Source organism: Tenrec ecaudatus, chromosome 5, assembly GCF_050624435.1.
Source record: "Tenrec ecaudatus isolate mTenEca1 chromosome 5, mTenEca1.hap1, whole genome shotgun sequence".
NCBI lineage: Eukaryota > Metazoa > Chordata > Mammalia > Afrosoricida > Tenrecidae > Tenrec > Tenrec ecaudatus.
Window position 1 is genome coordinate 114,136,845 of NC_134534.1, and position 17,213 is coordinate 114,154,057.

The window sequence follows — 17,213 nt, forward strand, 5'->3', positions numbered from 1 at the left end:
TTACAAAGGGTTGCCTCTAACTGGGTCTGAGTTTCTGAGTTTTCAACCTGTGGTGAGATTTCTTGAATATCCACACCATGTGAGGATCTCGGAGCTCAAAGAAGAGGCTGACTTGCCTTCCTTGAGGGGCGGTGTGGTGCTCCAGTTTGAATGTAGATGCTATATATTGATGATTTTTTTTAAATTGTAGTAGACTAGCTAAAAATATCCCTTGGTGACTTCACTCTTTCACTCTTCCCAGATTCTAAAGAGCCCCAGTGGTGTAGTGGGTTATGTACTGGCCTGCTAACCACAAGGTGAGCAGTTCCATTGTAGCAGTTCCTCTGTGGGAGAAAAATGAGGCTGTATGTTCCCATCAAGACTTTGGAATCTTGGAGCAGTTCTCCTCTGTGTTAGAGAGTTTCTATGAGTTGAAATCAACTCTATGGTATTGGTTTGGGTCCCTCGTTTTTATGGCATGGACATGTGGAACTGCTCATTTGGGCAGATATGGCACGGAAACCCAGCAGAAGAACGCTGAAGGAGGACAGTAGCTATTGTAGCTCATTGCTACTGAGTCGGTGCCTACTCATGGTGACCGTGCAACCAAATGAACTGTTGCCCAGACCTCTGTCAGTTTTATGATCCTTAGTGTGCTCAAGTTGATTACTGCAGCCGATTACTCTCTTTTGTGAATGACTTCCTATGTAGTAGACTAGTCTTCCAGCACTATGTAGAACAATGTTCTGTTATGAGTGGTAGAGTTTTCATTAGCTGAAGTTTTGATAGTACCTTCACCAGGTTTTCATTATTAGTCTGTTTCTAGCTCCACTATAGCCTGCTTAATGTGATGGTTGCCCATTGGCTTGCTATCTACAAAGTTAGTTGTTTGAAACTACCAGGTGCTCTGTAGGAGAAAGACAAAGCTTTCTACTCCCATAAAGAGATATCGTCTCAAAGTGGATTAGTGATTGTAGCCAGGATTCCTTAGGGATTGGGGGAAATGGAGAGCTAATAACAATGAGTACCAGATTAAAGAAAATGTTCTAAAATGATTGTGGTGATTATTGTACAACTCTTCTTAAGGTGATTGCACTATTGAGTTTTATGATTTGTGAATTATATGCCAACAAATTTGTGAAATTCAAAAAATCAATGTATAAAAGAAAAAAAATGAGTTGTAGACTTGGAAACTCACTAGAGCATTCTACCCTGTCCTATAGGGTCATGATGAGACGTTCCCATTGGCTGTGTTAAATTCCCAAAGAACAAGCATATGTTGAATCTTAAGGAGCCCTGGATGTATAGTGGTTATGCATTGGGCTGTGATCCTCAAGGTCAGCGGTTTGAAACTACCAGGTGCTAGATGGGAGAAAGATGAGTTTTTCTACTTCCTCACACAGTCTCAAAAACTCACAGGGGCAGTTCTACCCTGTCCTACAGGGTTGTTATCAGTCGGCATCAACTCGATGGCCATGAGTCTGGTATTGAGGTTTATAACCTGCATACTATGAGAGATCCCGCTGGTATTTGAAATATCCAAGGTATAGCTTCCAGCATCATTGCCTCACACAAGCCACTGTATGTAGTACAGCAAGCTGACATCTATTTAAACAGGGGCAAATGCATCTGCTGCCTGGTTGAATGGCAGCTTAATAGAGGCGTTCATCTAACAAAGAAATTATAATAGTCACAGAACTCAGGAGGGGTCTAGAGGAGGAAAGAGGCAAAAAGAGGCAAAGAGTAACCTGGATCTATTAACATTCTCTCCCCTTTGAATTCTTACACCATAAGCTTATTGGCAATAGGCCTGCACTAGCCATTTAATCGATTGTGTTACTTTCGAAAAATCAAAAGCCCTTCAAAATTAAATGCACTCAGAAACTACTATATGGGAAGACCAATTTTGTTTGTTTGAGAAAGGATGGTTTCTTCACATCTCACCACCTTTCTCCTGTTTTTAATTGGCTACGTGTCATCCTAAGGTTAATCCTATTGTTTCAGTGGGAATGGTCCACCCTCTTGGAACCCCAAGAAAGAACTAAGGAGTCTGGGTCATTAAACTTGGCTTGCACGTGCTATGCGTCTGGGGCGCACTCTTAAAGGAGTGTGGCTTATGTTTGCCTGGAGGCAAAACCTTTGGACCCAGAATAGAGAACCATAAGATGGGGAACTCATCGGAGAACACGAGCACGCTCTAAACTCTCAGCGCTTTGTGGTTGATTAAATCCGTAAAGGATGTTTGGCCTCGATACTGAGTTCTCTTTTCTGAGATGCTTGGAAGGGCAAGGCTTGCTCTTCAAGTCTCTCAGAGTTACTGTAAAGGATGGTACAGATTCATCGTGGCAGTTACCCTTCTGGAGCCAGGTGATACCAGCACTTGCAGATTGGGTTGAGGAAGATGGAATTTCTAGAGGACTGTGTTTAGGAGTGGAGCCCTGGGGTGGTGGTATTGTGGTTTGGTGTTGGGCTACAATCTTCATGGTCAGCAGCTCAAAACCACCAGCAAGCACCAGGAGAAAGTCTGGGCTTTCTACTCCCATAAACAGTTATAGTCTTGGAAACCCACTGGGTCACTATGAGTCAGCATTGACTCAATGGCAGTGAGTTTGGTTTGGTCCAAAGCCAAATATGAAAATGTCTTAGGACAGGAGAGTTTTCTATTTCATCATGTATTTTTTCATTTACAAATTTGATAAAGAAAATGAGTCATGAATATTCCACTCATGATTCTAAGTAATAGAATTCTCCCTGTTCCTGGTATGTTTCCAATAGGCAAGTTTTGAAAAGTCGACTGTACCCTCTGTCCTTTGTACTCTACTGGTAGTGTTATGGGTTCGGCAATGGGCTGCTAAGCACAGCAGAAAGCTGAGGCTGTCTGCTTCCATGAAGTTATACAGACTCAGAAACTCTGCAGCGGGTCACTATGAGTCTGACTCAACTGGGTGCTCTTGGGTCAGGAGCACTTTGCAAATGACTCTCCCCCCAGCAACCTGGCAGGGGGCTTAAAGAATCAGAATCTCTGGCTGATAACCTGGATTCTATCACTCAGTGGCTCTGAGGCCTTGGACAAGCCACGTGGAGTTCATTTTCCTCACCAGTTAAGAGGAGGCAATGATAGAAGCTATGTGTTGGGGTTATTGTGTTACTTAAAGGCATACTGTGGGTAGAGTTGGCACTGTTTATTGTCCAAGTTATTCACACATCTTTCTCCATCTGCTGGACAATGAAGCATTTCATGTCAAAAATGCCATTTTCTTTATTTTTGTATCATGTATTAGAGTGTCCGTTGTTTCACCATGACAGGATTAATGTCAGTTTTATGTATCATATGTTTCACATATAATATAATCATAATACTTAATAAATTCTGTGTTGTATAAATTATATACAATATATACACATGCTATATGGTATATAATAGGTATACATGAGAATGTGTATGTGCTGCATATATGATATGGTAATTAACTTTAGGCAGTTAATAATGTTATGTGGGGAATTTTTGGGGGGAGGGGATTTTTCTTAAACTCTAAAAAAATTTTTTTACGTGATCCAGTATTTTACCAGTTAAATTTGAGCATATACCTGGTTCTTTTGATAAGTAATCAATCAGTTACTTTAGAGATAATTTGGTAAAATTATGCAGGAAATGATAAATTGGGGTTGGGGTGAATGTATGTTGCTGAATTTAATTTTATACCTTATGCAGACAAATATACCAAAATTATTCAGAGTCATTAATATTGCAACATCTCCTTAAATCATTGTAATCTTTCCTTATTTTAAGGAGATTTACAGTATATATGAATAGTTGTTGATAGCGCAGTGTAAAAAATCCATTGTAATCCACACCCTCCCATCCCACCCCCATGTTTCACACGCCATATGAAATCTACTTTCAAGTTTAAGTTGTTCGATAATGAGATCCACGTTTTCTCCCAATTTTTTGTTTCTGTTTTGATATATTGATTTATGTTTTAAAGTGTATTCCATGTTATTTTCTTGTTCTCGATGTTTATTTCATGATGTTCTTTTGAAAGTGATTGTACTTGTTTTTCTTTTGAGCATGACTTATGTTTTATTTTGTGTTTCTTTTAGGTTTTGTTTTGTTTCATAAGATCCCACTGGATGGGTAACTGAAACAAAGGAAAAGCCAGAGAAAGGGGCTGTGGCACTGTCTGTTGATGCAGTCCTCTAAGCTGCCTCGGGAAGGGTGTTGGCTTATCCTGAAGTGCTGCTTGTCTGGGCTTCGTGGTAGATGTGGGTGGTGTTGGAAGGACTTAGAGCATGAAGCCTGCATATATTGTGAGCTGTTTGGGATACAAAGGCAGCCCGCCCTCTGACAGCTAAGCAGCACCTCAAGAAAATGTTTTACGCTAATGCTTCTCTGCCTTTATAAGGATTCAAATGCAAAATCAAAGTGAAATTCCATTGGGTTGTGCTTCTCCTGTTTAACCATGTTGGAAATGTATTGATTATTTTTGCCTCTGTTTATAAAAGGTGAACTGTAAAGAAAAAAAAGATCTAAATTACTGACAGTACAAATGCCTACTAAATAATCTAACCTATTTTTAACACATATTTCACTGTCATTTTTTTTATTCTTCATGAGTCAGTACTAAATTCAGTGGGTTGGATTTTCTTATCTACACACAGAGACTGTAAGGATTGAAGTGCTTTGGGTACTATCGAAAGGCCCTTTCTTTCACTCATAATAAAGGTCCGTAGTGTTGACTTAGATCTCTGAGCAATGCAGCACTACTAATGGTGCTCTTAGGGTTCATCAGCTGGCAAAATAATAAGTAATTAATTAGTTAGTTAGTTAGTTAGTTAAAATCCATTGAAAAAGAAGCAGCCGCCGAGCAGGTTTTAGGTTAGCGCAAACCAGTTTCCGAAAGACTACAGGAGTGAACAATATGCACATGGTGACATGATAACCTTGTCCCTTTTCATTTGCCACCTGCCTTTCAGAACTTTTCCGGGTGAAAAGGCCGCAACATTGCATGCTGTTTCCATTATAGAACTGCAGCTTTCTGCACTGACAAGGCCTGTGAGGGGGATGGCTGGCCTGCTGTGAGCAGGAGAGTTGCTTCTGAGCAGAGAAGTCCCTCTGCAGCCTACTGCCCAGCTGCTAGGTCTTCATGAGCAGCAAAGTGCTTCCTGAGCCAGGCAGCACAGAGGTGGCAGGTCACTAATGAATGTGTGCTTTTTAAGGCCCAGCTTCAGTGCTGAGAGGGCAGTCTTGGGGCTACAGATGCCTGCTTGCCCTTAGTCTTATGTGTGGACTCCTGCTTCAGCACCCCGGGGACAGAGATAAGCTTTGCAGACAGTGGTGTTCAGCACCCCGGTTCTGCAGAGAGATTTGGATGCCCTCAACCCATCCCTGCCTTCTTTAGCCTTTGCTGGTGAGGTGCCCTCAGAACCAGGTTTGGAGAATTTCCTGGAGATAGAAGCAGCTCGGACTGCTAAACTTGCACGTACACTCCAAGGCTGAATTGGAAAAGTACTGAATGTTTTTTAATGGTTTGTTTTTTTAATAGTTGCTCAAGTTTCTCAGTTCAGCTTTAAGGCTTTATAGTCTTTAAACTTGTCCAACATACTTGGAAACATTGTTTTGAATCCTGCGTAACCAAGGCATTAATTTTAGTAACCCAGGGTTCATTTCAGTCCCACTTGATACCTAAAGAGTAGTCCTTCTTCTATACTGTACTACTGACATTAGCCACTCAGTATACTTTTGCTCGACGCGGACGCGTCACTGAGACCCATGGAGTACAGCATTGCACGTGGCTGCTTCCTATCCCTGCCACAAAGAGGGTCCCTTTTGCCAAGTGTAAAAAGGCAGCCCCTTCTCAGAAGCTTTCGTTTTCCCCAAAAGTGTGTGAGTGGCCTGGGAGGTCTGAAGTCTCTCCAAGTGCCCGTTTTCTTGTTGGAAGTGAAGTGACAGTTCCTGTCACTAGTTAGATTCTGATTCTTCCCAAAGGTGTTGATTCACAAAGAGGCCAGTTAATGGCAGACATCCTGACCCCTGAAAGAAAAGTAGGATTCAAGCTGAGCAAGGGGTGGGTGTCCATATGGCACAGGTTTTAAATATAGGCCACTTAGTACCAACTTTTTTCTGTTATTCCATGAGCCATAATGAGGTGACAAATTGTTTAAGGACTATTTTTTTAAAGTTTCCCAGACCCAAAAGGGGGGAGGTTACTTGTAACTGTAGCTCATCGGGTTTCAGTAGATTTTTGTTTTTAAATGGAGAGAAGTGGCCAGATAAGGCAATTTAATATATCAAAGAGCAGTTGACATCTCCCAGGAAACGCTGAGAAACAGCAGGCGATTAGAAAGTTGTAGTTCTGGTGCATGGCTTTCTCCTTTTGCCAGTTCCTACAGCCCGGGGTCAGTAGCATAGCTTTTCATTTCTCCACCCTCTTCAGCCTTTGCTTTTCACGTCTCCTGTGAAATTTTCTGTTTCATGCTTTCCAACGCATGGATCATGTATTTGTGCAGCATTTTTGCTGAAATCCTATCTGCCATGCTCAGACAAGGTCTTGCACATCAGCCCTGGGCAGGTAACTTAAATTGTGGGAGTGGGCTGGGGGACAAAGCCAGTTGCCCCCGACCTCAGCCAGCCTAGCTGGCCTGAGGGGAATCGAAGCCCGGGCTTACAAATCTTCTGACTCTACGCAACAAAAAAAATCCCACCCCAAAAGCACAAAAAAAAACAAGATCTGAATTTTTATGTGAAGTGTCCCTATTTTTAAAAAAAAAGTTGGCTCGGTTATTTTTATAACATTATGTAGGCCAAGCAAGCATGTCTGTGGGCTCGTTGTCTTAGGACTGTGATTGTTCTGTAACCGCATCTCTATGTCTTCTCTCACTTTGCTTTCTCCCTGTTGCTGACACTGACTGGCGGAGAGAGCTTTATTTTGGCAGCCTCAGGGAATTGAGTTCACAGCCCTAGCATCTCACTTCCACTTGCTCCTCCTCTGAGACTTCTGCCCAACCGCATGGGCCTCTGTACATCGTTCACTAGCAAGGGAACTGCCCAGACCCAGAGGGCATATCTTCCCACCATGCCCTGGTAGCTTCCACTTCCATATTCCCAGAGCCTTCTCCTAAGCCTAGACCTCCTTCCTGTTCTGTCTGCCACGAATTTTCTTTTTATCAGTTGTCCACTTATCCTGGCCTACTTAGGGTCAGTCAGGTTTAGGTGGGAAAACACGCAGCCCCATGTTCGCAGGGTTCCATAATCTGTCAGCTTGGACATGGGTTAATGGAAACCAGGAGCAGGATCTTTCAGAGGCGTGGCTCAGATTCCCATCCCGTGGTGACTGTCTAAAGCAGACGAAAATAGCCAGGTTCACTACATGATTTGTGGTTTCTGCCTTTCACAACAACAAACAAGAACAGTGTGAAGCTGAAGACGGCTCATCTCTCAGTCATGAAAGTAAATCGCAGAATGGATTGAGGGGTTGGGCTTGTCTCCCCTCCGGGGGCTGATTTCACTTTTGATCCAGCGAAGTTTTCTGGCCAGAAACAGGCAGCACGAACTATAAGCAGACAATCCCTCCTCCTACACCACAGACACAGACACAGACACACAGCTACAGAGAATAAAGGACGACTTTGCTTTGGGCGTCCACGTTATCCTAAATTATATTCGGAATAGTTAACACTTGGCCCCTCTTTGCAGGGCAGAGGTCATCCTTACCAGCAATCTGAGAAATCACTAGCTTAAGCAAATATTGTTGCTAGTTGAGACTGAGTTGGCTCCCAACTCATAGAGAAACGTTGCACGACAGGAGCAAACACTGCATGGGGTACATTGGAGAGAGAGGGTCTTGAGTCTCCCACACAGAACGACTACCACTACACCGCCATTTTCCTGAGAGCTTCGGGACTAAGACAGAGCCCAACCCCAATGCCACTGAGTTGATTCTGACTCATAGGGATGCTCTATGCCGGGGTTGCTGAGACTCTAAATCTTTACAGGAGTAGCTAGCCTCATCTTTCCCCCACAGAGCGACTGGTAGATTTGAACCACCAACCTTGGGATTAGGTGTCTAATTCTTAGCCTACAGTGTCACCAAGTTTTCTTTAACTTCAGGACTCTAGGGCAGGAATACAATTTTCCTGCCAGGTATGGCAGCCAGTATGGTGGAGCTCTGTACTCTCACTCCTTCCTTCACTCTTCAGTGTCTTAAATACCACATGGTCTTTTTAAAATTTCTCTCTTGAATCCGGAGTTGACTTGGTAGCAAACCAGTAGTTTGTTTTTTTTTTTTCATTGCTTTGCATAATTTTAACCCATGTGACTCCCAACCTTTCATTGAAAAATGAAGTCAAATTACTACATATAACCTTACCAATTCTCACAATAATGCCTCCCCTCGCTTTGGACTTTTCTACCTAGAGCTCCTTTTTCAGTGCTATCCAGTTGTTTTTTTTTGTACTAAAAAGAAATCTCTCTTCATCTTGTGTTGTCTAGACTCTGCACACACCCAGAGAGAGCAACTAAGCATGGCATTCCACGAGCTGTCACTGGGTGCACCCGGCCATCTGGGCTGTACCTGATCCAGGTGTCCCATGACTTCTAGTCTATGTCAGTGGTACCCACTGGAGTTGTACAACTCAGTCAACTTGAATCCAACCAAACTTATGTCACAAGGAGCCATCTGCTCTGTTCGCACACCTCTAAAAGAGGAAACCAGTTGTCATTGATTTCACGCTGGCTCATGTCAATTCCATGTGTGCGAGAGTGAAACTGAGCTCCATAGTGTGTTTAACGGCTGGTGTTTCAGTAGATCGCCCAGCCTTTTATGCGAGATGCCTCTGGATGGACATTAACCATGAACCTTTCCGTTAGCAGCTGAGCACATTAGCTCTTCCCAATACCCAGGAGCTCCTTCACACCCCTCTAGTCAGGCTGACCTAGGAGCACCTGGAAGATTTAGGACTCTCCAGGCTGAGGAGGTGTCGCCAAACACCTTTTCTTCAGCTGATCACAGAATGCAGCTTTCTCCTCAACAACCCACACTTCATTGATTTGCTCTTCAAGGACAGAGGAACCTTGTATCGATCTGATTTTGACAGGGGACCCGATCAGAGGTTAATTCTCGATAATAATGCAGTGCCACCTTAGAAATTCACATCAATGAGCACCCACAATAGGGTGACATCCACCTCCTCCCCAGGCCACTGTCTCTGCCTACAGTCTTGGTTTTCATGGAACACGTGGGCAAAACATAGAGAGAACAGAGATCTCTCCTTTTGTTTTCCAAGCCGGCCCATATATATACTAGGAATAAACCAACAGAAAGTAGCCAGAGATCTCTGAGAAGGACAATGCCTTTATTCACCCCTTTCATGTTCAGATCCCTTTGCTGTTATCCATAGGCTGCCTGTGAATTGTTCTCATGCCATGGCCTCCAGAACGCTCCAGGTTTGAAAGCCATTTCTTAATGTTTCCTGTAAATAATGGATAATCATTTTTATTTTGTTTTTAAGTGCTGTTTTAAAAATGTTGACAGACCATAAATGTACTTGCTGGATTCATTCATTTTTTAACACGCCAATAAAGTTTTATAATTCATCTCTATGTGTCTTGCACTCTCTGTAAATCCTTGTTACACCTCCTGCCCGTCTTCCATACTGTCATATACATACTGTCACCCAGTATGTTGTCCGGATGGCAATAGATGAAGAAATGTGGGAGAAGCCTTATTCAGAGCTCTGGGAATCCTAAACCAACTAGCTTCTAGACCCCAACCCCAGAACCTCCCACTTTAAAAGTTTCTATACACTATTTTTTAACTGATTCTTCTTACATTGAAAAGGTCCTTACATTGAAATTGCCTAAAAAGTAATTTAAAAAGAAAAACAAATCCCTCGAGAGTATTAAAGCAAAACAAAAAGGTACTTTCCATAGGAAAATCCACTAATATTTTCAAAACTTGATATAACCAAGGTCCCACCAGATGACTCAGTACTCTCTTCCAACTTTCTATGTTACTTTGTGGCCAAATGAACTGATGGCTTGTGCTTTCATGGAACAAGAAGAAAAGAGAAGACAAGAGGACACAGCACAAGGTAAAAGAATTTGCCCATGTGACACGGATACTTCACATCCAGTTTGCCTCCAACATACTGTAGAGTCCTCCTCCTCTCTGCCCCTCCTTTTTATCTTTTTGCCTAGGATGTATAATTAAGGCTTATAGAACTTTTTGATTAACCGAAACCTGCTTTCACTTTCTAATAGCCATGAAGGGGTATTATGAATTGCATTGTCCACCCCCTAAATATATGTTTGTGTAAGTCCTAACCTGTTCCTGTCAATATGATCCTGTTTGGAAGGAGGTGTTTTCTTTTGTTATGTTAATGAGCCCATTCATTTGTTGGGCGGGCCCTAAACCTAATCACTTCTGAGTTTCAAAAAACACTGAATAGACTTAGGAACGCATATGCAAAGACAGATGACATGTGAGGACCTGCCTTCAAGCAAGGCCATTGCTGACACTCAACAGAAACTGGGAGAGACTTATGGAAGCAATCAATATGGCTGAGACCCGAATTTGGACAGTTAGCTTCCATACAGAACTGTGAGCAAATAAAATTTCTGTTCTTTAAAGCCACCTACTTTTTGTATTTCTGAGATTGCAGCATCGGATAGGTAGATAACAGGCTTTGCTTCAAATTGAAAATTTAGGGATTGAGTAAAGGAATCCTGGGTGACCTAAAGTGTTATCAACCAACTGCATCGACCCTTTAGAGGAGCTTCCTGCTTCAAGTTGGGGATGTGTACTTCTTTTACATGCCCTTCTAAAGTTTTAAGCAGAGAACAGGTTTTCTTTGGCAACTGACATTTGTGTAATAGAGAACTGGATGCAGTTGGCACAGGGCGTACATGAGGCATATTAGAGTCCCAGTGACACATGAAGAATTACCATAAGGAAGTCATTTCCTTGCTGCATCCCCAGTTTCCTCATTCTCAAAGGGAGAGGATGATCAGTGAGAACTTGTGAGGGTTCAATGAGATGGAGCATGTAAAGTCCTCAGCTCATTGCCTGGGAGATGGTTTTAGAAGGTTTTTAAGTTATACCTCAGTAGTGTCCATGCACCTGAGTCACGTGCATCTATTGAGCATAAGCAGACTGTGGTGGCAGAGAACGGAGTTCACACAAAAGGAAATTATTCACAGGGTCATTTTGAACCTGGCCCAGACTGAGGAGGCCACTTAGAACCTTTCTCTGGAGTTATCACCATTTTGCTCTGGGATCCCTCTCTGCCTGAGTGATCCTGCTACATGAATTCTATCTCAGATTCAATTTTGGTAAACTTCAGAGGCTTCTGTTTATTTGAGCTAATATTATAACCTGCAATGCTGCTTTGTGATCTGAGAACTCTAGAAGAAGTAGCTTATCTCAAATATGGTTGGTCTCTTTTGTGCTCTTTCGGTTAATCCAGAATTGTGATCATTTGACTGGGTCAACGTTAAGTATGATTTTTCAATGATCTATTTAAACAGTGTGTCAGTCTGGGTAGACTAGAGAAACAAATTCACAGACACTCATATGTATAGAGGAAAGAGCTTTATATACAAGATCAATTGAGTATTGAGAAATCATCCCAACCCTGGCCAGATCAAGTCCATAAGTCCAATAATAGGGCCAAATTAGCCAATAACAATCTGTAAAGTCCTCTTCAGACTCATGAAATACATGCAACAACGCCAAATTCAGGCAGATCACAGGCCGGTGGGTGGTAAGTCTTGTGGATCCAGTGGTGATAGAAGCACCTCAGCGCTGTCAGGGGTCTCCACACGGCTTCTCCAGCTCCCAGGGCTGCATCAGGGTAACAAACAACTTGGCTGAGAACGTGTCTAAAGGAAAATACTTGCTTCAGGCTTCCTCCAATCTGAGAAAGAAATGCTTACTTCTTTATGAGGTAATTTCTCTCTTAGCTCTATTAGATAACACATGGTTGGCCTACCTGGAAATATTTTGCGTTTGAAGTAATAATGTTTTATTTTCAAAGAATATTTTGTAATTTAGGTTTTAATTTTTCTTGTTATTGAACCTTTGTAAGTTATTGGCACTGGTACTTTACTGGTGCTGAATTTACGGCTTTGGGGGGCATGCCTGGTGGCACAGTGAGTTAAACATTAGGTTGTAAATGTAAAGGTTGGCAGTTGAAACAAACAGCTTCTCTGTAGAAAAACAGAGGAGGCAGTCTGTCTCTGTAAAAGAACTACATCTTCTAAAACCAGGACAGCAGCTCTACTCCATTTTGGAGGACAGTGTTGAGTCTGGATGTAGGGCAGTGGATTTCAGTCTATTATCTCTGCCTCACATTTTGAGAATTCTGGATGCAGTGCCTTCTCCCAATTCTGATCGGTCTCCTTTTGTTCATTTGGTTAAAGCAGAACTTTTGGCCATTTGAAAGCAATACTGCCATAGGATCGAGATAATAATAGCTGATGCATCCTGAGTTCTCAGACCCCTGGATGATACAGACTGTTACTGTGCTTGGCTGCTAACTGAAAGATGAGGGGTTCCAGTCCACTGAGAGGTGCCCTGGAAGAAAGTTCTGGTGGTCTAATTCTGAAAAGTCAACCACTGAAAACCCCATAGATTGAAGTTTACCTCAGTCATGCAGTGGGTCTCTGTGAGAAGGAAGCAACTCAATGACAGCTGTTTGGGTTTTGTTTGGAAAGGAATTCGCTCTGTGTACCATGCACTCTTTAGGTGCTTTATGGATTCATTTATGATTCTCCCAACATCCCCATAAAGCTGATGTGAATATTCTCTACATTGTACAGGTTAGGAAACTAAGGGGCAGAACTACCAAGGGACATGCCCCATGTTACCCAGCTGACAAGGGGTAACACGAAGACTTGAATTCAGGTAGGCTTGCTCTGGAGCCATTGTTCTGAACAATCCAGACTGGGTGAGGACCAGAGAGAGGATAGAAAGCTGCTCAGGATGAAATCTGTAAGGGGTGCTTGCAATCAGGGTGTGCAGACACCCAGTGGCCACATCAACCTGCACCAACAGCTGAGCAAAGATCTTCGTTGTGGCAAAACAGAAGTGTAAGTTGAACATCTTAGATCGTCGGGGCGGGGCCTGCTGTGCCCACTACACCTTGGTTATATTGTGTCATTCACAAAGCCCTTGCAGATCTTGACTTGCAACTGCATGCACAGTAATGAACCTGGCACATGCTTTTGAAAGTTCTGCCTTATGAAATGGAGCAGCTGCAAAAAGGATGCCTTCAGTGGTAAGTCACTAGTGAAAACCCATGGCATGTTTGGTTTGTCCATTGTCCTTGATGATGGAGTTGTTGTTTTTGATGGTTCCAAAGTGTATTTTCTCACCAGTCTTGGACTTCAGGGCTTTCTGTTCTCTGGGGTCATGCTTGACACTCCCAAGACTGATCTGGAAGAAACTAGTTTGTTGGGGCTGCCAGCGGGGAATGGGGGGAAGGTATGTTTGAGACACATCCTCCACCTTCCCAGAGAGAACCTAGACTTTGGAACAAGGTGGCTGAAAATAATGGAGCTATGCCTAGCCTTAAAAGCAGCAAGGGGCAGATGTGCACCTGCACAGCTCAGTCACATTGGTGCTCCTCCAGAGAAGATCCCTTCAGGCAGCCTGTGATGGAGAGTGACTGCCAAGGGCACATGCTAGTTTTCTAGTCACTTGGTCAAGTCCCGTCTCACACACTACAAGGCCCCCGGCTTGTGTTTACTAAATTAAAATCTCTTCCAGACCATAAACTCATGAACAGTAAGTTCTCTCTGTCCTGTTTATTCTGTTGCAGAGGAGGAAAGGAGGAGCCTCTTTTGTGTTACTCCCCACCCTCTCATCTCTCTTCTTAGCAATTCCCATCACACTCTCTGTAATCAGTCTTGCAGAACCATTCTATAAAACTTCAGTCATCAGACAAGGACAGCTTGTCCTCTAGACTAGGCTTCAGCTTCTGGTACATCCATGCAGTTGTGCCTAAAGCCCCAGGAGTTAGGGTTGGAGGGTCAGAGTTGCATGTGCAGGGTTATACTTTGGGAGTGTTCTTGGTTTTTACATGAACTTGAACATCGTCTCCAGAGGTACTTCTGGCATGTTAAAGATTGCTCCCTTGCATGCTTCTCCTCCTGGAATTTACCTGGATTTGGGGATGTCTAGTTATGTCTCCAAGAAGCTCCAGTTGGACCATGTTTGAATACTCAGCTGCTAGGCAAAAGAGTGGACATTTGAACCCATCTAGCAGCTTCTCTGGATATAGACCTGGAGATACGGTCTCATAAAGATTCAATCTAGTAACTCCTCCGTTCTTCTTAGAAAACCCTTTGGGGAAGTTCTACTCCAACCACGGGGTCACTATGAATTGGAACTGACATGATAACATCCAACAATAGCAATGCCATTTTCCTTCTTAAAGCATTCTTAGTTGAATTTGGGCACAGCTGGTACCAGCTCCCACTGAGTTTGACCAGGTCAAGAATTACATCCTCTAACATACAGAGCAGAGGTCTAATGGATTTCTCTTATACCCAAGCAGCAAAGAAAAAGAGCTCACCATAGGGAAGGCAGCACAAACAGAATGGGTTTTGAAGTCAGATGGCACTGGTTTGTGTGACCTTGACCCAGATATTTAGCCTTCTATGTCCTTGGCCTCATACAATAGAGTATGGGCAATAATATGCTGCTATTGTTCTTATTGTTAGTTCTCATCGAATCAGCTCCAATTTATGGCAACCCCACTTACAACAGAAAAATACGTTTCCTGGTCCTGCCTGGATCGCTATGCACCAGAATGGGCTCGAAGGATGTGAGTTTGGTTTGGGTTTGGGTCCTGAATAACTTTTGGAATGCCCAAGTCTATGTTGTGGCTACTGTGCATTCTGAATGCCTTCCAACTTAGGGTCTCATCTTCCAGTACTCTCTTAGAGAATAGTCAATGTGGTTTTCTTTGGCTGATTTTGGGAAGTAAATCATCAGAACTTTCTTTCTAGTCTGTATTAACCTAGAAGCTCTGGGAAATGTGTCCCCTCTAGGTGACCCCGCTGGCAACTTGAAATAGAGTATGATAGCAGTATGCATGCCACCACACACACACGAATGACAAACTGACAGATGTGTGGTCAGCCAGTATTAAATATACTACCATTGAATCATTAAGCCATAGCCCATGAAGTTAAAGCTAGTGTTGGATGTCATTTTCTGTGGCATTCCCCAGTGTCTTGTCCACTGTCTGATAAATAATTGACATTTAATAAATATCTACTTGATTTTTCATAGACTTGAGGTAAAGATCAAATGAGAAAACAGCTGAAAGGATTGGAAATAGGTCTCAGGATGCCACTGTAGACAAAGAGTAGGTGTGAGCACTCAGAGACTGACAACCCCGAGCAGCCTGCATGTCTCTAGAGAAGAAGGGCAAAATCCAAGCCCAACCCGCTCCACTGAGTCAATTCCGACTCACAGCGATACTATGCAGGGTTGCTAAGGGCGTAAGTCTTTACGGGGCAGGGAACCTTATCTTCCTCTGACACAGTGGCTGGTGTGGTTTGAAATGCTTTAACGTATGATGAACAGCTCACTCTGTAACCTACAGTGCCACCGGGGCTGAAGGGCAGATGGAGACAATAGTGTGATTAGATTCCAGTAAGAGCTAAAACCACAGTGGTGGTGGTAGTGGGGGGACGGGGGTCCTGTTCTGCAGGACTTCACAGAGAGTTAAAAAGATTCCCTACCCTTGATACCTCTTTGCTTTATTTCCCTTTTATCTCTTTTTAAATTATTTTTTAAATCTCTTTTTAAATTCTTCCCCCCTTGTTTTCCTTTAGTTTCCCATGTCAACACAAACATTTATTTTTTTTTTCTTAATCTTTGTTTTCATGCTTGGGTGCTATCAAGTCAATGTTTAACTCATACATCAAGTAGCGTTTTCTCAGCTGTATTTTATATAAGGGCAGATCACCGGTCCTTTTTCCTGTAGAGCTGCTGGGTGAGTTTGAACTGCTGGCCTTCATTTAGGGGCTCAGCACTTAACCAGTGCACCACTAGGCCTCCTTTATTCATTAGAAGATTAAAAATTGATAGGCCATAATATGCATCTAGGGCACTATATGAGTGTGTATGTCACTATGTGAGAAAGACACAGAAAGCTAAACACACATCTGCACACGTCCACACCACACACAGAATCACTCACTCACTCACTCACTCCTCCCTGCTATCAACTAGATTCTGACTCATGAAGACCCCAAGGGGACCAAGTAGCACTGCCCGTGTGGGTGTCAGACAGTGTATCTTGCCAGGAGTAGAAAACATCCTCTTTCTCCTGAAGACTGGCTAGTGGTTTTGAAGTGCTGGCCTTTAGGTTAGCAGTCTAATGCATAATCACTGTGCCACCCGGGTTCCACTAACTAGGTTTAAACAGTTTGATAGGCTTATTCTGTGTATAATAAATTGTTTGGTTAAATGGGAATTTAACCACTGTCCATAGTGTTCCTTGTTTCAAATGTTCCACATTCCCATTTTAAAAACTTTCCATGTTGCATTTTTTGTTGTTATTTTTACTGCCTTATAAATAGCAAGACGTTTTGCTGAGAAGAAATGCTTACAAATCCCAAAAGGTTTGTGTTCTGTTCTGAACTCCAAGATATAAGGATTGAGTGGATTTCAAACTTGGCACAATTTCTCACTTGGCAGTTGCTTTACCTCTTATTTTTGACAGCTTGGAGGCTTCCATTGTCCTGGGCTTGTAAACGACACTGCTGATTTGTCTCCCTTTTTGTTTTACTCTGAATTTGGAAGAAATCAGCATTAAGTTTTCCTTCTAATGTTAACCCTCTTCGCAGAGTAAAATAGAGAGAGATAGAGAGAGAGTGTGTGTGTGTGTGTGTGTGTGTGTTTGTGGTTACAAAGGACATCTTGGACAGCAGTTCTATAATAAATCCAAATAAAGCCAAATAAAAATAAAAACCAAAGTCTCTGCCATTCAGTGGATCTGACTCACACCCACCTGCAGGACAGGGTAGAACTGTCTCTATGAGGTTCTGAGACTGTCACTCTCGAAGGGAATAGAAAGTCTCATCGCTCCTCTGTGGAACAGCTGGTGCTTTTGAACTGCTGACCCTCTGGTTAGCAGCTCAACACATAACCACTGCGCCACCACGGCAGTCCTTTAAGGCACTAACAGTCTCATTCCAAAATGGCAATTTAGCAGTTGGG

General features: G+C 42.9%; 1 protein-coding gene across 2 annotated transcripts in view; it reads left to right on the top strand.

Annotated features, from left to right (window-relative positions):
- NTRK2 (neurotrophic receptor tyrosine kinase 2) overlaps positions 1-17,213 on the top strand; it is a 494,743-nt gene that overhangs the window by 197,358 nt on the left and 280,172 nt on the right. Inside the window, exon 13 of one of the 2 annotated variants that reach the window (XM_075549851.1) lies at positions 4,081-9,571. The exons of the other annotated variant lie outside the window; for it this stretch is intronic. Coding sequence (XP_075405966.1) covers positions 4,081-4,118 — 38 coding nt within the window. The 3' untranslated portion in view covers positions 4,119-9,571. Of the gene's footprint in view, positions 1-4,080; positions 9,572-17,213 lie in introns of those variants that run through there. 2 annotated transcript variants of the gene reach the window in all.